The sequence below is a fragment of the Somniosus microcephalus genome, chromosome 9, assembly GCF_052327205.1.
Source record: "Somniosus microcephalus isolate GS21.2 chromosome 9, FLI_Smic_1.0, whole genome shotgun sequence".
Lineage (NCBI taxonomy): Eukaryota > Metazoa > Chordata > Chondrichthyes > Squaliformes > Somniosidae > Somniosus > Somniosus microcephalus.
In genome coordinates this window covers 124,424,277-124,438,871 of record NC_140995.1, presented here as the reverse complement: position 1 = coordinate 124,438,871, position 14,595 = coordinate 124,424,277, and the positions used below count along the sequence as shown (strand labels likewise).

At 49.5% G+C, this 14,595-nt stretch overlaps 1 protein-coding gene across 1 annotated transcript in view; it reads left to right on the top strand.

The window, feature by feature from the left end:
• The window catches only part of LOC147112659 (venom phosphodiesterase 2-like), a 210,666-nt gene continuing 196,071 nt past the window's right edge, over window positions 1–14,595 (top strand). Inside the window, exon 1 of the mRNA XM_085997122.1 lies at window positions 1–144. Coding sequence (XP_085853248.1) covers window positions 1–144 — 144 coding nt within the window. The remainder of the gene's footprint in view (window positions 145–14,595) is intronic.

Below are 14,595 nucleotides of genomic sequence, written 5' to 3'. Positions count from 1 at the left end.
ATGGATGTGGAGAGAGGCAAGCAAGGTTACGAAGCGCATTACTCCAACGAGAAGCAGCGGGCATCGATGCTGCCCCCCGCCTCGGAGCCGGTAGTGAAGAGTCGCAAACCCCAGCGGAGCCGCAAGTGCCGAGTAATCACTGCGGTGAGTGGAGGGACTGACCGGGGCAATGGAGCAGTGCAGGGGAGAGAGGGGTCACATCGGATGGGAAGGGGCAGCGGGGCGAGAGTCCCCAGCAAACCCCCCACTGAAGACAGTTCCTGAAGTGACTTCGTATTGCTCCTTGTTTGAGGTTAACTGCAATTAGCACGTGTTGAATAACTACAGTATATTTGCTGTGGATCAGTTGCTAGTACACTCTCCTCTGAGTCAGAAGGTTGTGGGTTCAAGTCCCGCTCCAGGAACTTGAGCACGTAAAGCTAGGCTGATACTCCAGTGCAGTGCTGAGGGAGTGCTGCCCTGTCGAATGAGACGTTAAACCGAGGCCCTGTCTGCCCTCTCAGGTGGATGTAAAAGACCCATGGCACTATTTTTGAAGAGCAGGGGAGTTATCCCTGGTGTCTTGGCCAATATTTATCCCTCAACCAACATAACAAAAACAGATTATCTGGTCATTATCACATTGCTGTTTGTGGGACCTTGCTGTGCGCAAATTGGTTGCCGCGTTTCCTACATTACAACAGTGACTCCACTTCAAAAGTACTTCATTGGCTGTAAAGCGCTTTGAGATGTCCGGTGGTCGTGAAAGGTGCTATATAAATGCAAGTCTTTATTTTAACCAACTTGCTTATTGTTTCGTATCGGTGCCATTAATTCAAATTAAGACTTGTTAGTTAAGATATATATATATATATATATTTTCTCTGCATTTGCACGCAGAGACGTGTAAACTGGGTGACAACAAATTGGCCCTGAAATTGCGGTTCGGCGGTGTAGCTAAAGAGTGCAACGCTGAGTTCCGGGCGAAATCCGCACTTGCCTAGTGCGAAGCCCCAAGCAAAAACTTGCTTTGAACCGCTGCAGAGTTGTGCGCAGCATAGTAGCCCACGGATCGCAGGAGCGCACCATTGTGCGTAAGCACCTGGGATCACATGGCTCCTTTCACGAGCCAACCAGGAAACAGAAAGTTCCGTGTATTATAACTTGTAAATTAAAAGGTGTGATACTAATTATATTTATTTGACAAGTACAGTACTTGTCTTTAAAAAGCACAGGGAATGCTTTGGAGTAAGTACAGTAAGTAAGTAACTGGATGACTCTGCAAGATTTAAAAAAAAAAAAAAATTCAAACGATCTCATCCCTCAAACCGAGCATGGTAGGTTTGTTTATGTGTTTTTAATTATTATATAATTTTCTCATTTCCCCCCCCCCCCCCCCGCCCTTCCCTTTCACTGTGCAAACAGGCTTGTATGCACCAGCTGTAAAATTTTCCAGTGTAATTGATGCGCAGTAGGTGGGCAATTAGCCCAACTTTTTGATTTCATTGAGGACTTGAAAGTTGCAGTGGATCATCTGTCTATTCGCAACTTGACATTGCAACCTTGGGGAAATCTCGAACTTGCAGTCAATTTCAAAGGCGGTAAGTACGCCGCCATGCCGATCGCAAATTCAGGGCCATTATGTCAAATAAAAGATCGTGGAATTATGGGGGTAAGGAAGTTACTCGCGTAACGGCAATATGCCCAAGTCTCTCTCTTTGCATCCATTCATCAAACCCTCCATCCGAATGAGTCTAAGCCCACAAAATTGTCCGCGCCCCCAACTCAACTGCGAATATCCTCCAATTGCACTTGTTTGTTGGTGGGTCTCAATGTCGCGACCAGATTTTCTGGCGCAGCAGGAAACAGCCATTTTTCTGGTCTTTTAATTTACATTTTTTGAGCTTTTTAAAAAAAAAAAGTTATCCTTCCTGAGACCGGCTCTGTGTATTTTCTGTTTCTGTCAATGAATCTGTATGGTCGAAGTATAAGTCACATTAAAAATTGAAAAGATTCCCCAATTGCAGGTTCTTAAACATGGGTGTCCTTGTGCACCAGTCACTGAAGATAAGCATGCAGGTGCAGCAGGTGGTAAAGAAGACAAATGGTATGTTGGCCTTCATAGCGAGAAGATTTGAGTACAGGAGCAAGGGTGTCTTGCTGCAGTTGTACAGGGCCTTGGTGAGACCACATCTTGAGTATTGTGTGCAGTTTTGGTCGCCTTATCTGAGGAAGGATGTTCTTGCCATGGAGGGAGTGCAGCAAAGATTCACCAGACTGATACCTGGGATGGCAGAAATGACGTATGAGGAGAGATTGGGTCAATTAGGCTTATATTCGCTGGAGTTTAGAAGAATGAGAGGGGATCTCATTGAAACTTATAAAATTCTAACAGGACTAGACAGACTAGATGCAGGAAGGATGTTCCCGATGGCGGGAGAGCACAGAACCAGGGGTCACAGTCTAAGGATATGGGGTAAGCCATTTAGGACTGAGATGAGGAGGAATTTCTTCACCCAGAGAGTGGTGAACCTGTGGAATTCTCTACCACAGAAGGCAGTTGAGGCCAACTTATTCAATATATTCAAGAAGGTGTTAGATATATTTCTTAAGGCTAAAGGAATCAAGGGATATGGGGAGAAAGCAGGGACAGGGTACTGAATTTGGATGATCAGCCATGTTCTCATTAAATGGCAGTGTTACATAGTTATGTTGGGACTACATTGTACAAGTGTACTAACACTCAAATCAAGTGTAGCAGCACTACGATGCTGGGAAAGTAGTGCGCAGGCGCCACACAGGCCACTCGGAAATATCACCATGCGGCAGGCAGCCATTACAACTCAAATAAAACAGTAGTTTATAATTACAAACTACCGAGTCCAGAGGCGTCTTTACAAAGCACTACGAGCGCTAGAAGACATAACAGGCGGAACAGGCTCGAGGGGCCGAATGGCCTACTCCTGCTCCTATCTTCTATGGTATGACTGATGTGCATGATCGATGGTTAAATGAGTTGAAATTTAAACTTTAAAAGTCAAAGAAATAGTTGGTGTGGGTTCGACGTTTCTTTGGGCCCTGATTGTTTACGCTGATTTATGCTCCTTTTAAATGAGGGCCTATTCTAATGAATTGGGAGGATATTTCAGCTTAATTATACATCGACAAAAAGGGTGCAGGTTGTAAAGTCTGTGGGTTGTACAGTTAATAACGACACAGACTTCAGGAGTAACGAACAAACAGGTCTTTACTATTCAGAGGTCAGGGCGAATCTGCCCCAGTTATCCTGCCACAACACTTATATACTGGTGTGGTCACTGTCGGTATTACAGTATACAGAAGCCAAACAAATAGTGCCACACCTAAAGTAGTTCTCTTAAAGGTGAACGGTTACATTCAATAGTTCCCTTAAAGGTAGACGGGTACATACACTACAATCCTCCCTTTTTAGCTTATTACTTACAGAGTCCCCGTTAAACATACATATCTTCAACTTCATATAAAACAATTTACAGATATAATCTCGGTGGGAACAGTTCATAGATTCAGTCTCTGATCTTGACTCGTTCCGAACAGCATCTCTTTGGTGTAGCCGGTTCACATGGCTAGCGTGACTCCTCCATAGCCTTTTTCTTGACGTAACAGCTTGAACTTCCGTCCTGTTGAACCAGCAGTGCGGACTTTTACAACCAACTGGCTGTCTTGATAATTTCCGGTTTTTCAACTAATTTAGCTCCTTTCGTAGTGTCCCGCCTGAGATGGTAGAAGTGATAATATTTTAGACGGTTATTATCTTCTGCTTCTTCTTTTTCTTTTCTGCCTTTTTGAAACTCTCAGAGCTCCTTTCTCGGCTGCCAGCTGTAGCGCCACCAACTCTCTATGTTCCTTAGACCTTAAGTGCTTCATCTGGATTTCAGCACTTTGAGAGTTTTCATCACAAACTGAGCAGACCAGATCCTCGTAATATTCAGTGTCACTCAACAGGTCATGGTAATACTCGGGTTCGTCCTGAGTTAGGCCAGCGAGAGGGCCTTCTACTTCCTCCTTACCCATCTGGACGTTAGCTGACTGTGGTTCCTTCCCTAGACATCTTTCTTGAAAAGACTTCTTCATGCATTCAATTTCATCCCGCTCTTCCTAGGTTGTCTGCCATTCCTTCACTACTGACCTCATTTGTGAGTTCAATACCTTCCCTTCCATCGGGGATTGCGTTATCAGGCTAATTAATCCTTCTACTGAAGCAGCTGTTTCAACATTCTTCTGTTCACATTGACGTGATTCAACGAACTCTTCATAGAGTAACTGTAATACAAAATCTGTGTTGCCACCTCAGTTATTTCTGTAACTTTTGGGAGCTCCGAATTCCTTCCCTTTGAAGATTGAAGCTCGTGTTCCCATTGTGGAGTCTTGTCTCTCAGCATGTGAAGGAGTTGGCTGACCGTTAACTCTTCCACGGGGACTCTGTGGATCAGAGTCTTCTCCATTTCATCCACCTTTCCCTCCAATGCTTTCACCTTCCTTTCCTCTTGTACTTTGGTTTCAAGCGCTCGAAGAAGTTGCGCCTTGATGCTCCCTAGCTCATGTTCAGGGCCCATTCTTACAGTCTCTGTGTTTCTTACAGTTTCCTTTCCTTCCACTGAAAGGATTCCCAGTTGAATTTGTTCTTCAAGTCGTTGAACCTCGGTCATTGCCGCCTCATATTTGACTTGGGTTTCCTTCAATATTTTTATGAGTTCTTGGACATCTTGTCTTTCATGTTCTGCCATGTCTTTCACCTCTAAATTCTCATCTATGGATGGAACTTCTACCGATGAGTCTGTCTTGGCCTTGAGCTCATCAAGAATTTCCTGCAGCCTTTGGACTTCTTGCTCATGTTCAACCTTTAGTTGTTCATATGCTTCTACTGAAACTAGCTTTTCGGAGGTTGCCGAGTTAATCCCCTCCAGAATTGTAGCCTGGGCCTGTTCATACTGTTCTTTCAACTTCTCACACTCTGCTTGTAAGGAGTCGTAGAGAAGAACTGGAATAAAATCCTGGCTTCCTGAAGATTCCTCTTCATTTGCTTCTTTCGCAATTTCCTGTTGGAGTTCAGCCAAGGCTGCTATGCTATCTGCCTCTTGAAGTCTCACTGCCATCAAATCTTCTTTATTCTTGCAGTCTATCTCAGCCATTTTCCGTTTACTTTCATTTAACTGAGTGAGTAGACCCTTATTCTGGGCTGAGAGATATTGCACCTTCTCATGTAGACCATAGCACTCCTTCTCTGCTCGACATAGCTGGTTACTGCTGATTTGGTTCTGTGTTTCAAGTTCCAACATCCTTTGCTTAGCTTCTTTCAGTTTCGCCCCTATAAGCTCCTCTTGCAACATGGCCACATTATTCACATCAGGTAAAGAAGCGTTTCTCTTTTCCATGTCCAAGATTTTTTTCTGCATCTCTAAGTGCACACTGCGATTCAGCTTCTCTTAACCTTGCCTGCACTAGCTCCGTCTCCAATTGCAGAACAAAATCCTCAGTGTAGCGTGGTTTGCCTTTATGCTGTATCTCTAGATCATGCAAATATTCTAACTCCTGAACATCATAAGGGAGATGTGATCGGTAATTGGTCACGATGGCTCTATGGTCGCTCTCTGCTTGAGCCAGCAGGTTCTGTTGTCTTTCCAGACTCTCCCATTCGGTGTCATAGAACTTTTTCATTGTTTTCATCTCTTGTACGAGACGGTAACTTAATTGTTCTAATTGTTGTCGTACTTTGAAATAACGTTGAGTTCGAGCCCGGTGTTCCTCCGTAATGCATATGTCTGTAACTTGAACAGACTCAGAATTCTCTGTCTTTATGCACGCCATCGTTTTTCCAACCTTAGTCAGTGAGTGTGGTAAACCACTGTTTGTATTCCTGTTTGTCCTGTTTGTATTCCACTGTGTACATGCCTGGACATGCCTCGGCTGACTCCTCCCACAGGTCCTAGTATAAAGGTGACTGCTCCCCAGCCCTTTGTATCCTGGACCGGTCGACCACGCGAGGCAGACCTCCATTCTGTTGTTAATAAAAGCCTTTAGTTACTCTTCTAACTCTCAGTCTTTTATGAGTAATTGATAGCGCATCAATTTTATTAACAACATTTTTATAATGGAGAAGATCCTCACACCAGCATGCCTGGACTTAGATCATCGGGAGGCGGACTCATCCACCAAGTTTACTCACTGGCTTAAGTGTTTCGAAAAATTCCTGACCGCCTCCGAAGCAATCAAATCGGACGAGGACAAACTGGATGTCCTGACCTCCAAAGTGAACCACCGAGTGTACTCGGTCATCCAAGACGCGACCTCGTACGCGGGCGCTATCAAGCTCCTCAAGGACCAGTACACGCGCCCAGTGAACGAAGTGTACGCCAGGCACCTCCTGGGGAGTCGTAAACAACAACCTGGGGAATCGACCGTGGAATACCTTCAGGCACTGTCTGTGCTTGGCCGGGCCTGTGGTTGTAAGGATGTAAAGGCCGCCGTGTACACAGAGGAACTTATCCGGGACACTTTTGTAGCGGGCCACAGATCCAATTACACCCAACAGCGACTGTTGGAGCAGAGTAACCTCGACCTCAACAAGGCCTCTGAACTCGCACTATCGTTGGATGCAGCCTACCAGGGCATGGATGCCTACTCCTCTGCACCGTGGACGCCGCGGGGAATGACAGCCTGGGACACGGTAGGACCGCCTCATAGCGCCGTGCCACCCCAGCCACACCCCAACAACGGCCCAACTACCGCAGCAGTGTCCCAAGGCCAGACAGCAGTGCCCCAAGGCCAGAAATGCTACTTCTGTGGCCAGGCAAAACACCCCAGAGCGCGCTGCCCGGCGAAAAACGCGATCTGCTCGGGCTGCGGGAAGAAGGGACACTACGCTAGCGTCTGCAGGGCCAAAGCCACCCTGAACCCCAGCAGCGCCGCGTGTGGGCCATGCGGGCCGCCATCTTGGACCTCCCCGGCCATGTGCGAATCACCGGTACAGCAGCCATTTTGGACGCCTCCAGCCACATGGGGATCATGGACGCCGCCATCTTGGACGACAGCCGGGACGCAGCAGGCCCCCGACACCGCCTCATCTGATACCCGCAGCGACACAACGACCCCTACGCTGGCATCCGTTACACTGGACCAAGCGAGACCGCACCAACTGGCCAGTTCCACAATGGACATTAAGGTAAATGGTCACGATACAATCTGCCTTTTTGACTCTGGGAGCACGGAGAGCTTCATCCACCCCGACACGGTGCGGCGTTGCTCTCTCCCAGTCCTGCCTGCGCAACAGCGGATTTCTATGGCCTCCGAGTCCCAGTCGGCGGACACCGGCGGCTACTGCGTGGTGACACTCGTAGTAGACGGGACCGTGTACGATCATTTTAAACTTCTGGTCCTGCCTGACCTCTGCGCTGCCGTCCTGCTGGGGTTAGATTTTCAGTGCCACCTTAAAAGTGTTACGATGGCGTACGGTGGACCCCTACCCCCACTCACAGTCCGCAGCCAGCAGCTTCCAAATTGCCCGCCGCGCACCAGGTGCAACCTCTCCACACTCAGAGTCACCCCCCCCCCCACCACTGTTTGCTAACCTCACCCCCGACTGTAAGCCCATCGCCACAAAGAGCAGGCGATACAGTGCCGGGGACAGGGTTTTCATTAAAACCGAAGTGGAGCGGCTCCTGAAAGAAGGGATTATTGAGGGCAGCACCAGCCCCTGGCGAGCCCAGGTTGTGGTCGTTAAGACCGGCGAGAAGCAGCGCCTGGTCATCGACTACAGCCAGACAATAAATCGCTACACCCTGCTGGACGCCTACCCACTCCCCCGTATAGCTGATATGGTCAACCAGATTGCGCAGTACCGCGTCTTCTCGACCATTGACCTGAAATCAGCGTACCACCAGCTCCCCATCCGCCCTGAGGACCGCCAGTACACTGCCTTTGAGGCAAACGGCCGCCTCTATCACTTCCTTAGGGTTCCCTTTGGCGTCACCAACGGGGTCTCCGTCTTCCAAAGGGAGATGGACCGGATGGTAGATCAAAATGCGTTGCAGGCCACTTTCCCATATCTGGACAATGTGACCATCTGCGGCCGTGACTTGCAGGACCATGACGCAAACCTCGAAAAATTCCTCCGCACCGCCCAACTCCTAAACCTGACATATAACAAGGAGAAGTGCATATTCCGCACAAACCGCCTCGCCATCCTTGGCTGTGTTGTGGAACACGGAGTCATCGGCCCCGACCCCGACCGGATGCGTCCCCTTATGGAACTTCCACTGCCTCAAGGCCCTGAAGAGGTGCCTAGGGTTTTTCTCCTATTACGCCCAGTGGGTCCCCTACTATGCGGACAAGGCCCGTCCGCTGATCAAGTCCACCTCTTTTCCCTTGACGGCAGAGGCCCGCTTAGCCTTCCACCGTATCAAGGAGGACATTGCCAAAGCCACCATGCACGCAGTGGACGAATCCATCCCCTTCCAGGTGGAAAGCGACGCGTCCGACTTTGCCCTGGCCGCTACCCTCAATCAGGCGGGGAGACCCGTGGCCTTCTTTTCACGAACCCTCCAAGGCCCGGAGACCAGACACTCCGCTGTTGAGAAGGAGGCCCAGGCGATTGTGGAGGCTGTGCGTCATTGGAGGCACTACCTGGCCGGAAAATGATTTACCCTGCTCACTGACCAGCGTTCAGTTGCTTTTATGTTTAACAACAAGCAGAGGGGCAAAATCAAAAATGACAAGATCTTGAGGTGGAGAATCGAACTTTCCACCTACAACTACGAGATCTTGTACCGGCCCGGGAAGCTAAATGAACCCCCGGATGCGCTATCGCGTGGCACCTGCGCCAGCGCGCAGATCGATAGACTGCGGGCCCTCCACAATGACCTCTGCCACCCGGGGGTCACCAGGTTCTTCCACCTCATCAAGGCCCGCAACCTGCCTTACTCTATTGAGGAGGTCAGGACCATGACCAGGAACTGCCAAGTCTGCGCTGAGTGCAAACCGCACTTTTATAGACCAGACAGGGCCCACCTGATAAAAGCCACTCACCCCTTCGGGCGCCTGAGCGTTGATTTTAAAGGGCCTCTCCCCTCCTCCGACCGCAATGTGTACTTCCTCAATATTATTGATGAGTACTCCCGTTTCCCGTTCGCCATCCCCTGCCCGGACATGACCAGTGCCACGGTCATTAAATGTCTGAACAACCTCTTCACCCTGTTCGGCTTCCCCAGCTATATCCATAGCGACCGGGGCTCATCGTTTATGAGCGACGAACTCCGTCAGTACCTGCTAACTAGGGGTATTGCCACAAGCAGGACCACCAGTTACAACCCCCGGGGGAACGGACAGGTGGAAAGAGAAAATGCGACAGTTTGGAAGGCCGTCCTGCTAGCCTTAAAGTCTAGGGGCCTTCCAACCTCCCACTGGCAGGATGTGCTCCCCGATGTGCTCCACTCTATTCGGTCACTGCTCTGCACTGCCACTAACGCCACCCCTCATGAGAAAATGTTTGTCTTCCCAAGGAAGTCCACATCGGGGACATCGCTACCGCCATGGCTGACGTCCCCAGGGCCGGTCCTACTGAGAAGACACGTGAGGACCCATAAAACGGACCCCCTGGTCGAGAGGGTCGACCTCCTCCACGCCAACCCCCAGTATGCTTACATCGCATACCCGGACGGGCGGGAGGACACAGTCTCCATAAGAGACCTTGCACCCTCAGGGGCCGCAGTAACCCACTACCCACTACCACTCCCACCCCCCCCCCCCCCCCCCCACGATCCGATATCCAGCCCCAGCAGACGGCAGGCCTGGGCCCCGCGACCCGCTCGACACCTACGAGGACGACACGCCTGTGCCACAGCCTACGCTGAACTCGACGCCGGAAGCTTCACTACCCCTGCCGTCGCCACGCCGATCACAGCGGCAGACAAGACCTCCGGAGAGACTCCAATACACTAACTTTTAATACACTTCACCCCGCCGGACTCAATTTTAAACAAGGGGTGAATGTGGTAAACCACTGTTTGTATTCCTGTTTGTCCTGTTTGTATTCCACTGTGTACATGCCTGGACATGCCTCGGCTGACTCCTCCCACAGGTCCTAGTATAAAGGTGACTGCTCCCCAGCCCTTTGTATCCTGGACCGGTCGACCACGCGAGGCAGACCTCCATTCTGTTGTTAATAAAAGCCTTTGGTTACTCTTCTAACTCTCAGTCTTTTATGGCTCTATGGTCGCTCTCTGCTTGAGCCAGCAGGTTCTGTTGTCTTTCCAGACTCTCCCATTCGGTGTCATAGAACTTTTTCATTGTTTTCATCTCTTGTACGAGACGGTAACTTAATTGTTCTAATTGTTGTCGTACTTTGAAATAACGTTGAGTTCGAGCCCGGTGTTCCTCCGTAATGCATATGTCTGTAACTTGAACAGACTCAGAATTCTCTGTCTTTATGCACGCCATCGTTTTTCCAACCTTAGTCAGTGAGTTCATGTTAACCTTGTTTTTCATACGTGGGCTGGACTTATCGTCTTCCGGCTCAGAGTCTGAGCTGCTTGTCTGCACCGAGTCCTCACTCGTCATTGCTTGTAGGTAGTGCCATTCCATGTCTATTTTCTTGATCCACTCCCGTCCTAGAAGTGGTGGTCCTCCCTCAGGTAGTACGCACAAGTTCATTCTTGGGTGTACTTTACCCCTATCTCTCACCTTGACTCTTATTTTTCCCATGGGGTATACTTTATGCCCCGTGTATGTCTGCAATACGAACTTGGTATCTCTTAAGGGTATGTGTGGGAATAGCCGGTGGTAATCCCTTCGATTTATGACTGATACAGCTGATCCAGTGTCCAACTCCATTTTCACTTGGACTCCAGCTATTTTTAGCATGACCCAGATAGTTTGTAGGTCAGCTTCCTTACTCACATGGTGGATACTCAGACTACCCAGCTCCTGGCCGTTTGGATCTGAGTCTGGATTCTGTTCGTCTGAACTCTTCTCAGCCCCCTTGTATACCTTGTTGTACTTTTCTTGTGATGGCTTCCTTTGGTTGTTGGTCTTCTTCCCTGACCGGCATACCTTAGCGATGTGACCCAGTTTGCCACATTTCCTACATTCTTGGTTCTTAAACCAGCATTGATTCTGGTCGTGTGTTGTCTTCCCACAACGATAGCATTTTGTTGTACTCGAGGTAATTTGGTCCACCCCGAGTGCCGCCGCCTTTAGTTGCATTTCCGCCGTTCCTTTCGCTGCGGCTTCGTGTGATGCGGCTATAAGGACAGCCCTGTCAAGTGTAAGGTCGTTCTCTTCGAGTAGGCGCTTTTGCGTCCCTTCCTTGGACAATCCGCCTACGAACTTGTCTCGCAGTGCCTCTGTCAGATTCCCTCCGAACTGGCAGTATTTCGCTAGCCTACGCAGTTCGACCAAGTATTCTGCGTTGCTTTCGTCTTTCCGTTGCGTTCTTGCATAGAATTTGAATCGTTCAGCCAACATCAACGGTGTGGGGTTCAAGTGGTCCTTCAGAACAGCCACAATCTCTTCGAAAGACTGATCCGCCGGTTTAGCTGGTGCTAGTAAATCCTTCAAGAGCCCGTATGTCTTTGCGCCCATCGAGTTTAACAATGTTATCGCCTTGTCGTCTTCCTCTATTTTGTTGGCTTCACAATAGATCTCGATGCGTTCCACGTACGTGGCCCAGTCTTCTATCTCAGAATTAAAATCGTTAATATTCCCTCGCTTAGGCATCTTCCTTTCCTTGGAGCAGCACAGTATTTCTTTAAGTATTATTTATTATCTGTTTATTTCTAAAATGGCGGTTTTCCCGCGAAAATGGCGGTTTCCCGCTCTTCCCTTCTCTTTCTCTCTCTCTCTCTCTCTCTGCCCACTTCAATGGCAGTTAAGATGGCGGTTTTTCCCGCGAAAATGGCGGTTTCCCGCTCTTCCTTTCTCTCCCCGCCCACTTCAATGGCGGTTTCCCGCCTCTATCGTCTTCTCCGCCTAATGGCGGCTTTCCGCGTTTCTTCCTGGTGGAAGGGGTACGCTTTCCCCACAGCGGACAGGTTCAGCCGCTGGGCTGGCTCTCGCACAGCTCCCCTTACTCGGCTCTGTCTTTTCCTCCCGCCCGCACGGCTCTACTGGCGCTGGGTACACCCCGTTAACGGAGGACAGTTCAGCCGCTGGACTGGCTCTCGCGCAGTCTCTCTCTCCGTACCCGGCTCTGTCGCTCTCTTCCCCCGCACGTTCGGTTCTACCGGCTCTGGGTACCCCGTTGGTGGAGAACAGTTCAGCCGCTGGGCTGGCTCTCGCGCAGTCTCTCTCCCCTTGTTCGGCTGTGTCTCTCTCCCACTCCCGCACGTTCGGTTCTACCGGCTCTGGGTACCCCGTTGGTGGAGAACAGTTCAGCCGCTGGGCTGGCTCTCGCGCAGCCTCCTTTGCTCGGCTCTTCCTCTCCCACACGCTCGGTTTCAGCGCTCCGCGGCTTCGTCGCCGCCCGGATCTTTCCCGCCGATCGCGGTCCGGCTGTCACCCGACGCCGTTGGACCCGACTTCTGACCGGCTCAGCTCCCCTTCGACCGAGGTCGAGTGCTCTGCCCTTATCCTCCGGATACTTCTACACCTTCCCCTACTCGCAGTCTTTTCGGCCGCCTTGTTCCCTGCTGATCGGCTCACTCCGTACCATGGTAGAAGGGTAGTCAGTGCCTGTTGCAGACGGAAGCTTTTGTTGCTAAAGTCTTCCACCTTTCTCCTGCTGCAGCCTCGTGTTTTCTCCCAGCAGAACGACGAGGGCGGTTGCCTCTCTTCGACGCTCTTCTTGCTTTGGTAGTCTTGCCGCAGGGTACGATCGGACTCGTCGCCACTGTAAAGTCTGTGGGTTGTACAGTTAATAAATACACAGACTTCAGGAGTAACAAACAAACAGGTCTTTACTATTCAGAGGTCAGGGCGAATCTGCCCCAGTTATCCTGCCACAACACTTATATACTGGTGTGGTCACTGTCGGTATTACAGTATACAGAAGCCAAACAAATAGTGCCACACCTAAAGTAGTTCTCTTAAAGGTGAACGGTTACATTCAATAGTTCCCTTAAAGGTAGACGGGTACATACACTACACAGGTTTTGTGCAATTTTGGGTTTAACTTCCGAGTTGCGCCCACTGTAGAAACTCCAGGCCACCGTGTACGTAAAGAAAGGTTAACATTTTAGGTTTAGGTTTCTGGCAGTTCTTTTCTCTCTACAGTTGCTCGTGGACCCGCTGTGTATTTGCAGCAAATTTTGTTTCTATTTCTATGTGTATAATTTTTGTTTTGGGGATTTGTAAATGCATGTTAATCAAATTACACAGTTATGTGCAGCTTTCACATGATGAGCAGAGTTATATTATCGGAAAACATGTCAGGTTCTACATCTACGCCGGGGAGCTCACGATCCCACAACCAACCACCAGATGAAAGCTCTACAGTCGTGTCACATCCAGTCGTGATTGGTAGTGGACCATTAAATAACTAATGGGGGGAGGAGGAGGCTCCATGAATATCCCCATCCTCAATGATGGCAGAGCCCAGCACGTCTTCAGCCAATTCGATTCACTCCACGCGATACCAAGAAATGGCTGAGCGCACTGGATACAGCAAAGGCTATGGCCCCAATAACATCCCGGCTGGCATGCTGAAGTTTTGTGCTCCAGAACTAGCCGCACCTCTAGCCAAGCTGTTCCAGTACAGCTACAATAGTGGCATCTATCCGACAATGTGGAAAACTGCCCAGGTATGCCCTGTCCACAAAAAGCAGGACAAATCCAATCTGTCCAATTACCGCCCCATCAGTCTACTCTCAATCATCAGCAAAGTGATGCAGTCTCATTGACAGTGCTATCAAGCAGCACTTACTCACCAATAGCCTGCTTACCGATGCTCAGTTTGGGTTCTGCCAGGACCACTCTGCTCCAGACCTCATTACAGCCTTGGTCCAAACATGGACAAAAGAGCGGAATTCCAGAGGTGAGGTGTGAATGACTGCCCTTGACATCAAGGCATGTGACTGAGTGTGGCATCAAGGTGCCCTAATTAAATTGAAGTCAATGGGAGCAAGGAGAAAACTCTCCATTGGCTGGAGTCATACCTAGCACAAAAGAAGATGGTTGTGGTGGTTGGAGGTCAATCATCTCAGCCCCAGGACATCGTTGTAGGAGTTGCTCACGGCAGTGTCTTAGGCACAACTATCTTCAGCTGCTTCATCAATGACCTTCCCTCCTTCATAAGGTCAGAAGTGGGGATGTTTGCTGATGATTGCACAATATTCAGTTCCATTCACAACTCCTCAGATAATGAAGCAGTCCATGTCTGCATGCAACAAGGCCTGGACCACATTCAGGCTTGGGCTGATAAGTGGCATATTTAGGATTCAGCAAAGGAGGACAAAGGGATTAATTAAGAGGGGGGAAATAGTGAGAGTAAGCTTGCAGGGAACATAAAAACTGACTGTAAAAGCTTTTATAGCTATGTGAAGAGAAAAAGATTGGTGAAGTCAAGCGTAGGTCCCTTGCAGTCAGAATCAGGGGAATTTATAATGGGGAACAAAGAAATGGCAGACCAATTAAATACATACTTTG